Raw genomic sequence first — 17656 nt, 5'->3', positions numbered from 1 at the left:
GTAAAACTGGTACCTGTGCCACAGTGTTCTCAGTAATTCAAGACCTACAGAATATCTGAGGAGTATGAAGGAGGTGTACAACAATCGCTCCGTAGAGGGTCTGAGCATGGGAAAACTAGGGACAATAAATATAATTAACAAGATACAATCCAGAGTATGACAGCAACCTGATACCAGTAAAAGGAAGGAAAAGCAGACCACTTAAAACTGCCAGACATTTTTAGTCATCACCTTGATGGATGCAGAGAGAAGCAGCAAGCTTCCATTTGGTTCTTAAGTCTTGTATGGCTTGAGACTTAAATAAGAGAAAATAACCTTTTTTTCTCCTTCTCTTTCTCTTCAAGCACTCTAAAGGTATGCATGGCATTGGTTTCCCCTCCACCTCCCAATTAGCCATACTCATCAAAACTGTTAGTATAATTTATAAAATAAAAATGCGCACTTATGTTTTCGGTTTTCTATGTGTATTTGTCCATCTGTGATACTGACACCATAATCAGGACTAGCGAGCACACAGACAAAAGGAAAATAGAAGCCTAGGAGGAGAGGGAAAGCAACTTGGTTAGTGGGCATCTTCAAGCCCTGCCAAAGAAAGACCTGCAGAAGCCATGGCAAAGAAAGAAAAAGTGATTGGCAGGGTCCTACCAGCTGAAGACAAGAACCACTGGCAGAGAGAAAAAAGCACGATGGCTGTGAGCCTAAGTCCCACTAGCCAAAGATGAAGTAATGCTGGAGAAAGTAGCAGTGTGGCCCCATCAACCAAAGATGAAGCAGAGTGGCTGACAGAGAGCCTAGTCCCCACCAGCCCAAGATTGGAGGAGGCAGCAGTAGTGTGCAAGTGGCCTTTCCACTCCCATCCCATATCCCAACATCGCCACCTGTGAGGAGAGAGGAGAGTGCCTGAGGGAAGGGCAAAGGAAGGAAGGAAGTGACCTGGAGGAGAAGGGAAGGGGAGCGTGCCTAGGGTGAGGGGGAAGAGAAGAGGAAGAGTATGGGGGATGGACATCCCACACATGTACACCCCCCATATTTCCAGCCCTCGCCCCTCCTCCACATATAAACTCAACCCCTGCTCACACAAAATCCTCACCCCACACTCACACTCCTCATCCCACACTTACTCCTTACCCCTCTTCACACATACTTCTCAAGACCCCTAGAATACTGAAATGATAGTGTTGGAGATGGGGCTATCATGGTAGTGCAATGTCCCCTAAAGTCTGGGGCCAAGGGTGGTTGTCTCTATTCCCCATTACCCCACCAAAGACAGTCCTACCTTCCGGGTTCAACTGCAAGGCACATATGCAAGTCATGGAGCTGTAAAACATGCTCTTTTAAGTTGCCATGCAATTATAGACTTGTTTAGATATAATCTGGCTTAAGAAGAATTTCTACACCTATTCTGCATACAACCACCTACTGCACATAAATACTTCAGTGAGTGGTGCTGCCTTATCTTAAAGATATCCACATTAGCATTATTTTCTCATACTGAGGCTTTGCAGCTACACAGCTACAGCTGTTGTAAAAAAAAAAATAAATTGGTATATAATTACTGCTTTATCATATGTTTTATTGAGATATAGTATTTGGGATTTTATAACAAAAAATACAACCTCCAAATATTTTACATTCAGATTTTTACAATTCATTTTGTGTTGTGTGTGTAGCATGTTAATTTTAGAATATATATTAAAAGCATGAAATATGATTCCCATACTTTTTATCTCACAACGTCCAAACATAGCACTGAGTGCTACAGACATTTATGAGCATTACAGCTTCTTTCAGAAAATATAATATATGTTTAAATGCCAACATTTTAGCAACTTTTACACACAAAGGGGTGGAATTAGCACCAGACTGAAACTTGCCAGCAGTAGCGCCATCATTAGGGCTTCAGCCTTAGCTGCTATCTGTGCATCTTTCATAAACATTCATAATTATTACCTTAAAAAATACAAATAAAAATATCAAAAGTACATCTTTCAGCATGCCCTACTCTGATTGATCCAAGTTTGAAGTTACTGAATTAAATATTTCCTATTGCTTTGATAAGTATTTTGTTTATACTTCTTAAAAATAATTATAAATAGTTATGAAAGACATGCAAATAGTAGCTAGGTTTGAAGATGAGGATTGGCATTTCTGCTCACTGGTTTCAAACTTGTGCTAGCTGAACACCTTTGTGTGTATGTTTCATGTGTCCGGTATGTGCGCAGGTATTTTTCTGAATTTGTTAACACTGGAAAGCTGAAAAGTAGAGCTTTCAGATCACACCAAATAAGAAAGGAAAATTCCTAGAGGGTGTGGAAATGTCAGCATTCAACATTTTTGAGTAGACGGTGACTTCTTGCTTGAAAACTAACCTTTACAGGCAAGAATGTGTGATCCCTTTAGTAATCCAGTAGATAGGCCACACCGCTCCTACTAAGAAGCTGAAGCTGAGGGTGCAGAATCTTTCCTAATCATGTGATAATAGTTAGGGTATACTCCCTGAAAACTGATTGATCAATGGCAAGAGTGCAGGAACCCTTTCAGGTCACAATGGCTAAACCACACCCCTTCAACAGTGACTAAGAGGTCCATATTTAATTGAACATTGCCCCCCCCCCAGCTGAATTTTACCCAGAAAACTTTTTTACGCAGGTAAAAAGAGGAGAGGTTCCGGGACAGGGCTTAATTTTAGCCAGGCAGCTACCCAGCTGACTTACACGGGTAAGTATAGTTGGAAAGAATGCTGGCCTAAATTTACCCGGGCAACTGTAGGAGAGTATATATTCAGCTGCAGAATTATCTGGGTAAGGCCTCTTGAATTTCTCACATAAAGGTACCTGATAAAAAGTACCTGAGTAAATTCCCTCACCCCACACTGCTGAATATGGGCCTCAAGTATAGGGTCCTTTTAAGAATCATGTGATCGAAAGTCACGCTCCCTCAGAACTTTCTACTGTCTAGGCAAGAGAGGGGGAGCCACCTGATACTCTTGTATGTTAGCCTTGCAGCGCAATTTCCTTCATATTTGATTTTTTAATAAATTAAAAGCATTTTTCCCTCCTGCAACCATTCCTCAGAGGACACATTTCTTTCCAAAAGGGGCAGCCAGGCTTTCCAGAAATAAAAGCAAGAACAATGAAAACAATAGAAAAGATAAAATATAACCTATGAAGGAGAGGATGCTGTCTGTCTCATACATTCTCTCTCTCTCTCTCTCTCTCTCTCTCTCTCTCTCTCATATAACAAAATATTACCTTAATCTATAACTCCACAACAAACTTCACTTTAACTTAAAAGAGACATATGTTTGATAAGATGCTTTCAGAATTTTTTGTTTCATTTTGATCTTTTTTTTTTTTTTTTTGTAAACTTTTAATAAATCTGTCCAGTTCTTTCTCTCCATTCTCCCATCGCAGAAAGATTATATCATGTCATCTCTCTTCTTTTAGCGGTTTGGTTTACAATCCTTTACTTTTCTTTGTAACAATTTCATCCCTTTTGGGGCAGGAGAGAGGGAGGATACGGAGGAAAGTGTCGTGGTTTCAGGGAGGAGGAGGGGGTTCTTTTCCCAGCTGACTTGGGAGGCAAAGGAATTTTTACAATGGGATTTTCATTCTTTTTGCTTTTCTACTTATTGCACAGTGCACATATTTTTATTTTTTTCTTAGAAGATTTGACATTGTTCTTTTTTAATTATTATTTTCTTTAAAAAATGGTTTGCTTTCCAGGGTTTCAGTTGGGCAAAAGTGTGTGTGCTGGGGTTGGGAAGGGTAGTTGTAACTGATCGGTGTTGATCCACATTTTAAGAGCACCCACATCGGTCAACCACCATGCCTGGAATTTTCCCATAAATGATTTGCTGTTTATCATTGAAGTAGAGCATATTAATGGGAGACATTTTCGTGGGGGTGCAGCAGGGCCCGGCAGACCCCCTAGGATTAGCTTGCTGCACCAGATGTGTGTGTGGGTACTTTTGCATGAACATATACTCGCACTGGCCCGAACAGTAGTTGGCTTTGTATCTCTTGGGTGCAATAATCCAGTCCCAGCCGAAAGCCTCGAAGTCCACGGTGAGCGGGTAGCGACAGCAGCGGGACTCTGTGGAGTGCTCATCACAATCCAGGCCCAGGTTTCTCCGTGAACGCTTGTTGTTCTCCATGACTCGTAGCTCCATGAATGGGTGCTGCAGTAAGAGGAAGGTACAGAAACAGGTATCAAGAGATATTCTGATACGTACTATATACAGACGGAGAGATACTGTATAGATGGAATTTTGTTGTTAACTCCAGTATTAAGTGTAAACACAATATGAAACAAATCCCCATTTGTGTGAGCGACATAAGGTAAACCAAATCAACCAATCCAGAACTGAACATGAGAATAACTGACTTAGGATAGAATGATCTGTGTACGAAAAACATTTTAGAGGAGAGATACTCAGCTACGATGTCAGGAGTCAAAACGGGATCATAGTATACCATGCAGGTGACTCCCATTGTAAAAATCAGGGGTAACCTATATAAGTGAGTTTCAGGTCAGCTTTGTCACCTGAAGATCAGGGTTGTTTTTCTTTAATCTTTCATAACAATCACAATAGAAACCATTGGGGCTGGGGTGAAGAAGGAAAGCAGCATTAAAAGGTGAGAATTTGAATCTGATTTTGTCATAGTTCTTCATTATGCCACAGTCAGAAATGAATTATAATTCAATATCTTAGAAGGGGTAGAGCAAATGCTGGGTCAATGGAAATTGCAATCTCTTTGTTTTGCCCCTGCTGCCGTTCCCCCCCCCCCCCCCGCTTCCCCCTCCCCCCACTAAAATCTATTGTCTGGAAGCAATTTACACACCAGTCCTTCAGCCCCAGGGCCAAGAGAGGTAACCGCCAGGTCATTCCCATTCGGGTCAAAGGCATTGATCTCAATGCCCCAGTTGTTTTGTGGCTGCTTGAACCAGTTTTGCAGCACATGCTTGAAGTCGATGCTCTGCCAGTGGCCAATGCGAGAGTTCAGGTCAATTTTGAGTGATCGGATGCGGATGTGGCGGCTTCCCTCTTCCGTCACGGGCTTGAGGCGCAGGATCTGCAGGTACACAGTGGATGTGTGCTGGATGGGGCGCAGGTAGACCCACAGCTGGGCTTTCAGCACTTTGGTGAACATGATCTTAGGGCTGAAATTGAAGTAACAGCAGTGGGGGTTCCCATCTATCCTGACCACTGGATCCGCTGTAGAAAGAGAAGGGAAAAAAACCAAAACAAAACAAACAAACTGAGACAGACAAAACAGGTATAGAATAAAAAAATAGGCATTCATTTACTGCATAAAGGAAAGCAAGGGCTGGGAGTCGGCACTCGTGAGTTTTACCACCAAGACTCTGTGTGACCTTGGACGGGTCACTTTGTTTTTCTGTGCCTGAGTTCTAGCCTCAGCTCTGAACTTTGACGAGGTACTTTATTTTCCTGTGCCTCAATTTATTCAATATTGTTTTTCCCCTTTCCCCTTGCCATCTTTTCTCTTCTTTCACTAACACCACCGTCACCCCCCTTCCAACAAAGACAGTAAGGCATGCCAGAGCAGCTCGATGGACCTCACCAGCCTGAAGGCTTGGAGGGGTGCCTCCAAAGCATACGCTTAGCACCACTTGTCGGTCAACATGGGCCACCACAGCAACAGCTAACGTTTCTCCTTTATTGGGCCTGAGTGTATACTACCACCTTTGTGACAGATCCAGCTCAAATGAACAGGAAATCTAAACTTGGATCTCTTGCACAGCAGCAGGCAGTCTATGGCCTGAGCCATAAGGCTAGCTCGGTATAATTTTACTGTCTAATTACAACTGCATAAATTATTCTCAATGTCACGTCAAGCCTAATATGCTGACATAGGCACAGAGCAATTATTCAAAGTACCAGGGGTCGCACAGGCAATCAAATTGATTGATTGACTGACACCCCTCTGTCCCTGCCTCTAATCTCCATACACTGCCACTATAAGCTTTGAGACAGCAGTTAAATTGTTTCACTAAGAGCCTAGGGAGAACATTTCCCTGTAGCTTTATTTTATTTTTTATTATCTGTTTTTGGCCTGGCAATAATTTCTGTTCCATTGGACTTCCAGCTCAATTAGAACTAGCTTCTATCATGGACTATGGCACCATGAATATGTATGTATGACTACCAGGGGTTTGTTTTACCCTTGTCTGACTACTGTACTGGCAGTCCTTGGTTGGGGGCCATGAAATGTGACTTTCTCCAGAATGAATAATTATGAGCCATGAATATGGCAGTGATTTTTCTGCCTCTAGACCCTATTGGGATTGTTACCTAATCCCCAACCCCCATAAGGTCAGACAAAAGGGAATAGAAGATCTAAGGCCCAGCCACATAGTTTCCTGCAGCAAACTTTTTAAAGTTTTGAAGCACATTGGTAAAATTCAATTTTTTATTTTATATTGCAAAATAAAGTAATTTGCTTGTCTTTGTATAATATATTTTCTTTTTATTGGGTGAGGAAAAGGGATCTCAAGTATAAGTATAGGGAGCAGATCTCACAAATGGAGAGAGGATAGGAGAGGATAAGAGAAAGAGAACAGGACCAAGAATGGATTGAGAAGGTGAGACAGGTGGAGGAGAGGGAGAGACGTCTGAGAATTGGATATGGGAAAGATCGAGGAGGTGGGGAGAGTCAGCAATCTGGGATAGGGGAAGAGAAGGAGATTCTGGAATTGAGGGAGCAGTAGGTGGTTGGCGATAAGTTCCAGGATCTGGGGAGAAATGAGAGGTAGGAAGGAAAAGAGGTTCCAGGATCTAGAGATAAAATATGAAATCAAGAAGAACATAAGAACATGCCATACTGGGTCAGACCAAGGGTCCATCAAGCCCAGCATCCTGTTTCCAACAATGGCCAATCCAGGCTACAAGTACCTGGAAGTACCCAAAAACTAAGTAAATCCCATTCTACTGATGCTAGTAGTACCAGTGGATATTTTCGAAGTCAACTTGATTAATAGCAGATAATGGACTTCTCACAGGACAAGCAGGATGGTAGTCCTCACACGTGGGTGACATCATCAGGATGGAGCCCAATCATGGAACACTTTTGTCAAAGTTTCTAGAACTTTGACTGGCACACTGAGCATACCCAGCATGCCACCAACCCTGCATCCAGCAGGGGTCCCCCTTCAGTTTCGTTTGTAGTAAAAAGTACGAGCGAAAAATAAAATAAGAAAACCTTAGCGAACCCAACTCCGCGGGTTGGCAGGCAGGTTTCATGAGGACTAACATCCTGCTGTGAGAACACCTGTTACAGGTAAGCAACTCTGCTTTCTCACAGGACAAGCAGGATGGTTGTCCTCACATGTGGGTGATTAGCAAGCTACAGGATGCCCGAATGTCATGTAGCCAAAACACCTAACGACATGCAACAGGCACAACAACTGTGGTAGTTCTGGTCATCTCCCTGGGTTGCAGGAAGGAAGATGGGGTATTATATAGGAAACAAATTTCGAAGGACAGACTGGCCAAAGATGGAATCCTTTCTACCAGCCTTCTCGAGGCAATAATGAGATGCAAATGTATGGAGGGAGCTCCATGTGGCAGCTCTGCAGATGTCAGCAAGAGGTACAGAACGGAGGTGTGCCACTGACGTTGCCATTGTTCTTACTGAGTGTGCTTTAACACGTTCCTGGAGAAGAAGTCCTGCTTGATGATAGCAAAAAGAAATGCAATCCGCTAGCCAGATGGATAGAGTCTGTTTTCCTACCGGAGCACCCAATTTTGTTTTGTTGAAAGAGACAAACAATTGGGTGAACTTTCTATGTGCTGCAGTGCAATCTAAATAAAAGCGAGAGCGTGTTTACAGTCCAAGGAGTGTAGAGCTTGCTCACCTGGCTGTGAGTGAGGTCTTGGAAAAAAGGTAGGAAGAGTTATGGATTGATTTAAGAGAAACTCAGAGACTACTTTCGGGAGGAATTTAGGGTGAGTACAGAGTACCACGCGGTTGTGAAGAAACCTGGTATAAGGTGGATATGTTACTAGCGCATGAACTCACTGACTCTGTGAGCGGATGTTATGGCTCCTAGAAAGATCACCTTCCAAGTGAGATGGTGAAGCTCGCAGGAATGTAAGGGCTCAAAAGTCTTCAGTGTGCCGGTCAAAGTTCTAGAAACTTTGACAAAAGTGTTCCGTGATTGGGCTCCATCCTGATGATGTCACCCACATGTGAGGATTAACATCCTGCTGTCCTGTGAGAACACCTGTTACAGGTAAGCAACTCTGCTTTCTCCTCCAAGAACATATCCAAACCTTTTTTAAACCCAGCTACACTAACTGCACTAACCACATCCCCTGGCAACAAATTCCAGAGTTTAATTGTGCATTGAGTGAAAAAGAATTTTCTCCGATTAGTTTTAAATATGCTTCATGCTAACTTAGTGCCCCCTAGTCCTTCTATTATCCGAAAGAGTAAATAAGCAATTCACATTTACTTGTTCGAGACCTCTCATGATTTAAACACCTCTATCATATCCCCCCTCAGCTGTCTCTTCTCCAAACTGAACAGCCCTAACCTCTTAAGCCTTTCCTCATAGGGGAGCTGTTGCATTCCCTTTATCATTTTGGTTGCCCTTCTCTGTATCTTCTCCATTGCAACTATATCTTTTCTGAGATGTGGCAACCAGAATTGTACACAGTATTCAAGGTGCGGTCTCACCATGGAGCGATACAGAGGCATTATGACAATTTCCGTTTTATTCACCATTTCCTTCCTAATAATTCCAAACATTCTGTTTGCTTTTTTGACTGTCGCAGCACACTGAGCCAATGATTTCAATGTATTATCCAGTGTGACACCTAGATCTCTTTCATGGGTGGTAGCTCCTAATATAGAACCTACCATCGTGTAAATATAGCATGGGTTATTTTTCCCTATATGCATCACCTTGCTATTATCCACATTAAATTAAATTTGCCATTTGGATGCTCAATTTTCCAGTCTCATAAGGTCCTCCTGCAATTTATCACAGTCTGCTTGTGATTTAACTACTTCAGATAATTTTGTATCATCTGCAAATTTGATTACCTCACTCGTCGTATTCCTTTCTAGATCATTTATAAATATATTGAAAAGCCCGGGTCCCAGTACAGATCCCTGAGGCACTCCACTGCCCACTCCCCTCCACTGAGAAAATTGCCATTTAATCCTACTCTCTGTTTCCTGTCTTTTAACCAGTTTGTAATCCACGAAAGGACATTGCCACCTATCCCATGACTTTTTAATTTTTTTGGAAGCCTCTCATAAGGAACTTTGTCAAATACCTTCTGAAAATCCAAATACACTACATCTACTGGTTTACCTTTATCTACATGTTTATTAACACCTTCAAAAAGTGAAGCAGATTTGTGAGGCAAGACTTGCCTTGGGTAAAGCCATGCTGACTTTGTTCCATTAAACCATGTCTTTCTATATGTTTTGTGATTTTGATCTTTAGAACACTTTCCACTATTTTTCCTGGGACTGAAGTCAGGCTAACTGGTCTGTAGTTTCCCGGATTGCCCCTGGAGCCCTTTTTAAATATTGGGGTTACATTAGCCACCCTCCAGTCTTCAGGTACAATGGATGATTTTAATAATAGGTTACAAATTTTTACTAATAGATCTGAAAATTCATTTTTTAGTTCCTTCAGAACCATGGGGTGTATATCATGTGGTCCAGGTGATTTACTACTCTTCAGTTTGTCAATCAGGCCTACTACATCTTCTAGGTTCACCATGATTTGGTTCAGTCCATCTGAATCATTACCCATGAAAACCTTCTCCAGAATGGGTATCTCCCCAACATCCTCTTCACTAAACACCGAAGCAAAGAAATCATTTAATCTTTCCGCAATGGCCTTATCTTCTTTTAGTGCCCCTTTAACCCCTCAATCATATAACGTTCAACTGACTCTCTCACAGGCTTTCTGCTTCAGATATATTTTAAAAAGATTTTACTGAGAGATTTTGCCTCTACGGCAAACTTCTTTTCAAATTCTCTCTTAGCCTGTCTTATCAATGTCTTACATTTAACTTGCCAATGCTTATGCTTTATCCTATTTTCTTCTCTTGGATCCTTCTTCCAATATTTGAATAAAGATGTTTTGGCTAAAATAGCTTCTTTCACCTCCCCTTATAACCATGCCGGTAATTGTTTTGCCTTCTTTCCACCTTTCTTAATGTGTGGAATACATCTGGACTGTACTTCTAGGATGATATTTTTTAACAATGTCCACGCCTCTTACACACTTTTTACCTTTGTGGCTGCTCCTTTCAGTTTTTTCTAACTATTTTTCTCATTTTATCAAAGTTTCCCTTTTGAAAGTTTAGCACTAGAGCCCTGGATTTGCTTACTGTCCCCCTTCCAGTTATTAATTCAAATTTGATCATATTATGATCACTATTGTCAAGCGACCCCACCACCAATACTTCTCTCACCAAATCCTGTGCTCCACTGAGAATTAGATCTAAAATTGCTCCCTTTCTCATTGGTTCCTGAACCAATTGCTCCATAAAACTGTCATTTGTCCATCCAGGAACTTTATCTCTCTAGCATGTTCTGATGTTACATTTACCCAGTCAATACTGGGGTAATTGAAATCTCCTATTAATACTGCACTACCAATTTGGTTAGCTTCCCTAATTTCTCTTAGCATTTCACTGTCCATCTCACCATCTTGGACAGGTGGAAGGTAGTATACTCCTATCACTATAGTCTTCCCCAACACACAAGGGATTTCTACCCATAAAGATTCGATTGTGCATTTAGTCTCATACAGGATCTTTATCCTGTTGGAACCTATGCCATCCTGGACATAAAGCGCCACACTGCCTCCCAGATGCTCCTCTCTGTCATTGTGTTATAATTTGTATCCCGGTATAGCACTGTCCCATTGTTTATCCTCCTTCCACCATGTCTCTGAGATGCCAATTAAGTCTATGTCATCATTCACTGCTATACATTCTAATTCTCCCATCTGACATCTTAGACTTCTGGCATTAGCATACAAACATTTCAAAGTGTGTTTTTTGTTTGTATTTTGATTCCGCTTTTTAATTGATAGGGATAAATTGGAATCTTTTAGCTCAGGTGAGTTTTTAATTACAGGCACTTGAACTACTTTTCTTATTATTGGAACCTCACTGTTGGGATGTCCTAATTCTAATGCATCATTAGTATCCTTTGAAGATACCTCCCTCCAAACCATGTGCTGCTGAGCAAATGACAGCTTTCCCCTTTGTTCTAGGGAGACAGGATGTGAATAATTGAAGGGGGGAGAGGAGAGAGGGCAAAGGAAAGTGTCTGTCTCTACCATGCTCCGGTCCTGTTCCCCCCCTTGCATACCCTCTCTATTCTCCCACTCTAGCCCCAAACCTTTCTCATGCACACAAACACTACCCCTGTTCCCGTTCTCTCACACATAGACATATGCCCCCCATCTGATCCCCTCTCATCCACCAGCCTTGCTTGTTACCCCCGATGATCCCCCCCCCCCCCCCACTCAGCCGCCTCCTAACATCCCCAAAATGATCTCCTTTTACTCTGCTCCAGGCTCAACCCCTTCCCTCTAGTCCCTGAATGACAGGATGGAATGGGCTGTATTAGGGAGTAAAGTAGTTTATTTGTTCTCAAATGTCTGCTCCAGTGCTCCCCCCCCCCACCCAATTCCCTTCATGCTGCCTGGGAGGGAGGGGCTCAATCAGAAAGCAGAGGGTTGTTCTTTGCTGAGTGAGATTCAGCACAGCAGGATGGCAGAAAATCTTCAGCTAGCTTGTTGTCCCCTCATTTTTGCTATCCTAGGCACAGGCATAGTATTTGTATTGACAAATTCAGGCCCGCCAAAGAGCAATGGATAATACTTCCTTATCCTCAAGGGTAATGAATGCTGCCTCCACAGTACACTAGCCATATTTGACACAAGGAGAAAAACCCAGATCCAGAAATCAAACCAAAGTCTTTTGCATGGAACTGTGCAGCACTGCCTCTGGGTCTCTGGGTTGGCCTGTGGCTTTATTTTTCAATTAAATTAACTTATTATAAAGCACCCAAAACTATAAAATTAGTAGGTGCTTTGTAATAAGTTAAAATGTACTGGGGCAGCTTGCACATAGTATTTCAGTGTTACCTTGTGAATCTTTTGCCTTAATAGAATGGATTTTCTGTTGATAAGCAGGGTTGTATTAGTCATGATATGTGGGTGACATCATCCAAGCGGCACTGAACAGGCATCTCTCCAAGCTAGCAGAGTTTTTGCTCTAGAGAGCATGTGCAGGAATTCCTACTCAGGCGTTGCCTCTTGAACCCCAATAGTCTTTTTTTGTCCAAACACTAGCATAGATGTGAACCTCTATCTCTATGTTTTCTTGTTATAACCTAATTTTTCTATCTAAAAAGTTGCCTCGCTGCCTCAGCAGCCCCCCAAATAGCACTTTTCAGTGCTACTTTCCAAAATAAAAAAAAAGAAGATTTTTCCTCAAAATGTCAGGAGAGAAAAAAGCCATAGTAAGTGGATTTAAAAATTGTATTTGTGGCAGAAAAATGCTCATTACAGATGGACATGAGCTTTGCTACCTTTGTCTAAGTCCTGACTTTAATCAGGTTATTTGGATGGATGTGGATGGATGTCCCTGTGTACGCAGATAATAAGGGCCTACAAAATGGCGGAGCTATGCAAGGATTGCAGAAGTCAAAGTTAGGCCTCATCCCGAAATGTAGCTTTGACTGCTTGTCTGCTTTCCTGGGAAGGGAAGTGAGCAGAAGCTCCTCCAAAATATCTCCCTGTTGGCACAGCAAGCCAAATGCTCAAGGTTGAGTAAACGCAGTTGGCATACATCATAGAAGAAGAAGCTCCACTCCGAAGAACACTTGGAGCACTCTGCAATGAAAAAACATAGGGGTTCAAGTGCACTGGCATTATTGACGCACTGTGCACCGATGCCGTCATTGCACAGAGTGGTTCCAGTGCTGTCAACACACAGCAGCATTGGTGCGATTGATGCACAGAGAACCATGGGCGCCATCAACACATAAGATGACATCTGCGCCATTGAAGGAAATGTCTCTATCGGCGCTGTTGAAGCAAACGTCTCTGGCACTACTGACACATAAGTCTTCCATGCACCAAACTTTGTTCCTCAGTGCCTTTGCTTTCAGAAGCATCAATGCATTGTGCTACACATCTTCTCACAGAATTGTACATAGGCCAGACCAGTCTGTTTACTGGAGCAGAGATATGATTCCTCTATCTCCATCAGTTACCAGAACAATCTCATCAAGGAAATTATTGGAACAAGAGAATAGAGAATAGCCACTGCCATTAGCAATGGTTACATGGAATAGACTTAGTTTTTTGGGTACTTGCCAGATTCTTATGGCCTGGATTGGCCACTGTTGGAAACAGGATGCTGGGCTTGATGGACCCTTGGTCTGACCCAGTATGGCATTTTCTTATGTTCTTATGTTCTTAAGGACTACAACTTGAAACACGAGATCCCATTTGCTCTCTAATGCCTCTCATTTCTAATCGATCTCCAACTGAAATTTTACCGAGTCAGAAGATGTACAGGCGTTTCTTTTTCTTTGAAACGGGATAAAGACTTGTTTTTTCTTAAATATTTTCAAAACAAAGATCAAAATTTCTGCGGACAGAAAATACAAGTCTTCCCAGATGTTTCCCGTGCGACTCAAGCACGGAGGAAACTTTTCCTATCTATGAAACAATCAGTGCTAAATATTGGGGCTAGCTTTTTCCTTAAATTCCCGTGTAAATGCCAGATTTTGTTTCAAAACAATAAGTTTGTATTTCTTGATCCATCCCACCTGCAACGCTTTATCTTAGACAAATCCCAAGCTTTATGAAAGGGTAGTAAGGGGATATTTGATTGTAAAAGAGAAATGTCAATGTTGCAGAGTCAGTAGCTCTCTCCCCCTCCAAAAATGTGGGCTGGAATACATTTATATTTTCTTTAAAAATAGCGATGTATGAAATATGTTATACTTGATTATATCATTTTACTGTAAATGTTATAATTTGAAAAATATAAATAAAAATAAAAAAAAGAAGATGTACAGGTTCTAGTTTCTGAAGAAGATATGCCACCAGGTATGCCAGGTCTGAGGGCATTTCAGCCACTTGACTAAGTAGCAGAGTTAGTGAAGGATTTCTTTACCTCTTTAGTGGCTAAGGAAAAGGATGGTACAGTTCTACCTTTCCTTTCCAGAATATCAACTTACTTCTATAAAGAGTCCTACTATCTCCAGTTCATACAGGTTCATCAGAGACACTGCAAAGGGGTTCTAGCCCATGGCTTTCACTTGCAGAAAATTCTAGCCATTCAGGGCCACCAAGAATTCACCCTTCCAAGGACCCCCTCAGTCACCCCTGGATTAGCATTCCCTCACCTCTGGGCTCTGAAGAGGGTTGAAAGGGAATACCCTTGAATCTCCTTTCAGAACTTCCAGAACACTTGTCTCCCCTGGAAGATCTCCCCTATTCCAGGTTTCTGGACAAGTTGGGAAAAGCCCTAGGAGTAAATGTCCATAAGGAAAAATGTTTTGGGTCTCTTCAAAATTTTGGAAATACCAGCAGAGCCAACAGCTCTTCCGATCCTGTAAGAATTACAAATGAGAATGTAGGAAAATCCCGTAGACTGCACCCCAGAAGCAAGAAAACTTGACCTTAAATACAGAGGCAAAAATCTCCAGGGTTTGGAATTGTACAGCTACCCCATCAGTTAGTAGTGGTAGAATTGGCTAAAAAGAAAGCAAAGAAAACAAGGATATACTCAAATACATCGCCAGGAAAGGATCCCAGACTCCTAGACAATTTTGGTAAAAAGATGTTTCAAACCTCCATGTTAAATGCAAGGATTTCTACCCATCAATTCTACATGCTATAATACTTATATGATTGTATACAAAAACTGATAATGTTTTTTCCTACTGGAGAAACTGGAATTGCGTACTCTCAACCACTTTTGGATGCTGAAGAATGTACAGTATATGCTATCTTATTTGTTCCATCTGTGAGGCATTTGATACCACCCCATCCTCTATTGAAGTGTGCCACATGGTCTGGTTGAGAGCCAATAGCCTTTGTGATGATGTCCACAAAAAGTAGGTGGATGTTTCCTGCCTCAATGACAACCTCTTTGGAGAGAAGCTCAAGGAAACAGTAGAGTAAATTAAAGAACAAAATGTAATAGTCCAGTCCCTTTTGGCAGAACTAGACCAAAAGCTTTCCATAAGGCGTACTTACTACACTTATAAAAGACCAGAGAAATCCCTTCCAGCAGTTCCGTTATTACCAGATGCTTCCTCTACTTCTGCAAAACCAACAACTTCCATTTTGGCCCAGATAGCGGGAGCGCCATCAACCCAAACTATGCAGTAAGTCCAGCCAAAACATGCACAAAGTTTTTGACCACCTTCCAAACCCAGCAACCAACCTCTCCTGTAGGAGAAACAATCCAGCACTACTTTGAGGAGTGGCACAAGATAATGAGACATGACTGGGTTCTGAAGATCATGGCATCTGGATACCACTTGCAATTCTTCTGGTTTCCCATATTTCTTCCTCTTTCAGTCTTCAATCTGGATGCGCTCACACAACACAACTCCGTCTGGAGGTGCAGTCGCTCCTTGAACAGTGGGCAATAGAACCAATTGCTTCCTATCTATTTGGCCAAGGGTTCTACTCCCACTAATTTCTCATCCCCAAAATATCTGGGGTAATGAGACGCATCTTGGATTTAAGAAGCCTGAACAAACATATTCTCAGGAAAAATTCAAAATGAATGCCTCTACACAATCCTCCCCTTCATCCAAAGTGGGGAGTGGATGTGCACTGTCAAAGATGCTTATGTTTATCCTTCCAACTGGCGCCAGAGAAATGATGGTTATTGTAGGCCACATGGTGGCAGTGATCCATGTAGTTTCTCTAACCAGCCTTCATATAATGACATCTCCAGTGGGATCTTCGGTCACAATGGGACAAGCTGACTCAACCCTTGTCTACAAAAGTACAGATTTCGACAGACATGAAATGGGATCTACGTTGGTGGCTACATCTTTCCATTCTTCAAGAGGGTGTGCTATTACGTTTCATCCTTCACCAAGTAACACTGGCCACAGGTGCCTCCACAAGGAACTTGATTTGAGAATGTTTTTCTTGGATTGATCAAGTTCCTGGAATTGAGAGCAATCAGATATTCTCTAACATCCTTTGTCAATGGGAAGAGCATCCTCATTCAGACAATCAAGTTGCCATATTCTGCATAAACAAGCAAGGAGGCTCAGGGTTATGGACTTTTTACCTAGAAGCTATAAAGATTAAGAGTGTACAAGGATAAAAAAATTTGTTTTCAATTTTTGGTTCATTTTTGCAAGATTTTTTCCCCCATGAATTTCGGTTGATGGAATGTTTGGTTTGTTTCATTCATGTAAAAAAAAAAGAATCAAACATTAAAAAAAATGTAAAAAATGACCCCAAAATAGAACATGAGGCCTTCCAAGGCCTCCCATCCCATCCCCACCACCCATCCCTCCCACTTGGAAAAATGCTGGGGCCAGGATCCCCCTAGCCCTCACTTAGACAATCTGATGGGGATCTGCCAGTGAGACCTAGGCCCATGCTGATGCCCTGACCTTGCGTAGGCTGAGGCCACAGTAGGTCGCTGCAACCTTTGCCTCAGTCTACACAAGGCCGACATCTTGGCCTCGACTGGAGACAGGACCCAGGCCCAATGCCTCGTCATGGCCCAGAGGTGATGTCCCAATGCCTTGGCTTCAGCCTAGGCTGGAGCCTGGGCTCAGGCCCGACGCTGCAGCCCAGGCTGGAGGCTGAGTACTGCTGCCGGGGCCTCAACCCAGACCCAGGCCCGATGTCGAGGTCTGGCCCAGAAGCCAGATCCTGACGCCACAGCCTCAGCCCAGACCCAGGCCCAAAGCCTGAGCCTCGGCCTAGGCTGGAGCCCAGGCCCAGCTGGATCCCAATGCTGGGGCCTCAGCCTGGACCCAGGTCTGATGCTAAGGCCTGGCCTAGAAGCCGGGTCCTGATACTTGGGCCTCGGCCTAGGGTTAGGCCCAGGCACGGAGCCCAGGCCTCACAGCTCCATTGACACTGTCCTCTTCTTTCTTCTTTAAACTGATGCTTTGCACTGGGGTTGTGCCAGAGTTAATTAATCCGGCGCATTCACCCCAGTGGACAGAATCATTTTGATATACAGCAATGCCGTCCAATGCTGTACATCAAAATGGTGCCATTGTGGAGTGGGGCCTGGGACTGGGTTCCAGCTTAGCCTAAGGCACAGGTGTCAGGACTCGGCCTGGCCCTTGGATACCTGATGGATCAGGTAAGTGAATGATCGGGGGGCTCGTCTTGGCCGAGGCCCCGGCGTCAGCTCAGGCCTAAGCCAAAAGACCCTGGCATCGCACTTGGGCCTAGGCTGTGGCCCCTGCTTTGGGCCTCTACCTATGCCCTAGGCGAGTCTCTGCAACAAATAAGGTTCATTTCATTTGGGGGGGGGGGGAGGGCCTCAATTTGTTTCAAGGACCCCAAATGAAATGAATTACCCTTATTTGTCGCATTTTTTAAATTTGTTTAAAACAAATGCACATCCCTAATAAAGATA

The 17656-nt window shown here is 42.8% G+C and overlaps 1 protein-coding gene across 1 annotated transcript in view; it reads right to left on the bottom strand.

Moving 5' to 3' along the window:
• Positions 1–3316: 3316 nt before the first annotated feature.
• The window catches only part of GDF11 (growth differentiation factor 11), a 373379-nt gene continuing 359039 nt past the window's right edge, over positions 3317–17656 (bottom strand). Inside the window, 2 exon segments of the mRNA XM_029594790.1 lie at positions 3317–4180; positions 4845–5218. Of these exon segments, the coding sequence (XP_029450650.1) occupies positions 3800–4180; positions 4845–5218 (755 nt within the window). The 3' untranslated portion in view covers positions 3317–3799.

Source organism: Rhinatrema bivittatum, chromosome 3 (genome assembly GCF_901001135.1).
Source record: "Rhinatrema bivittatum chromosome 3, aRhiBiv1.1, whole genome shotgun sequence".
Lineage (NCBI taxonomy): Eukaryota > Metazoa > Chordata > Amphibia > Gymnophiona > Rhinatrematidae > Rhinatrema > Rhinatrema bivittatum.
Note: the sequence above shows the minus strand (reverse complement) of the source record. Positions and strands in the feature narration are given on the sequence as shown.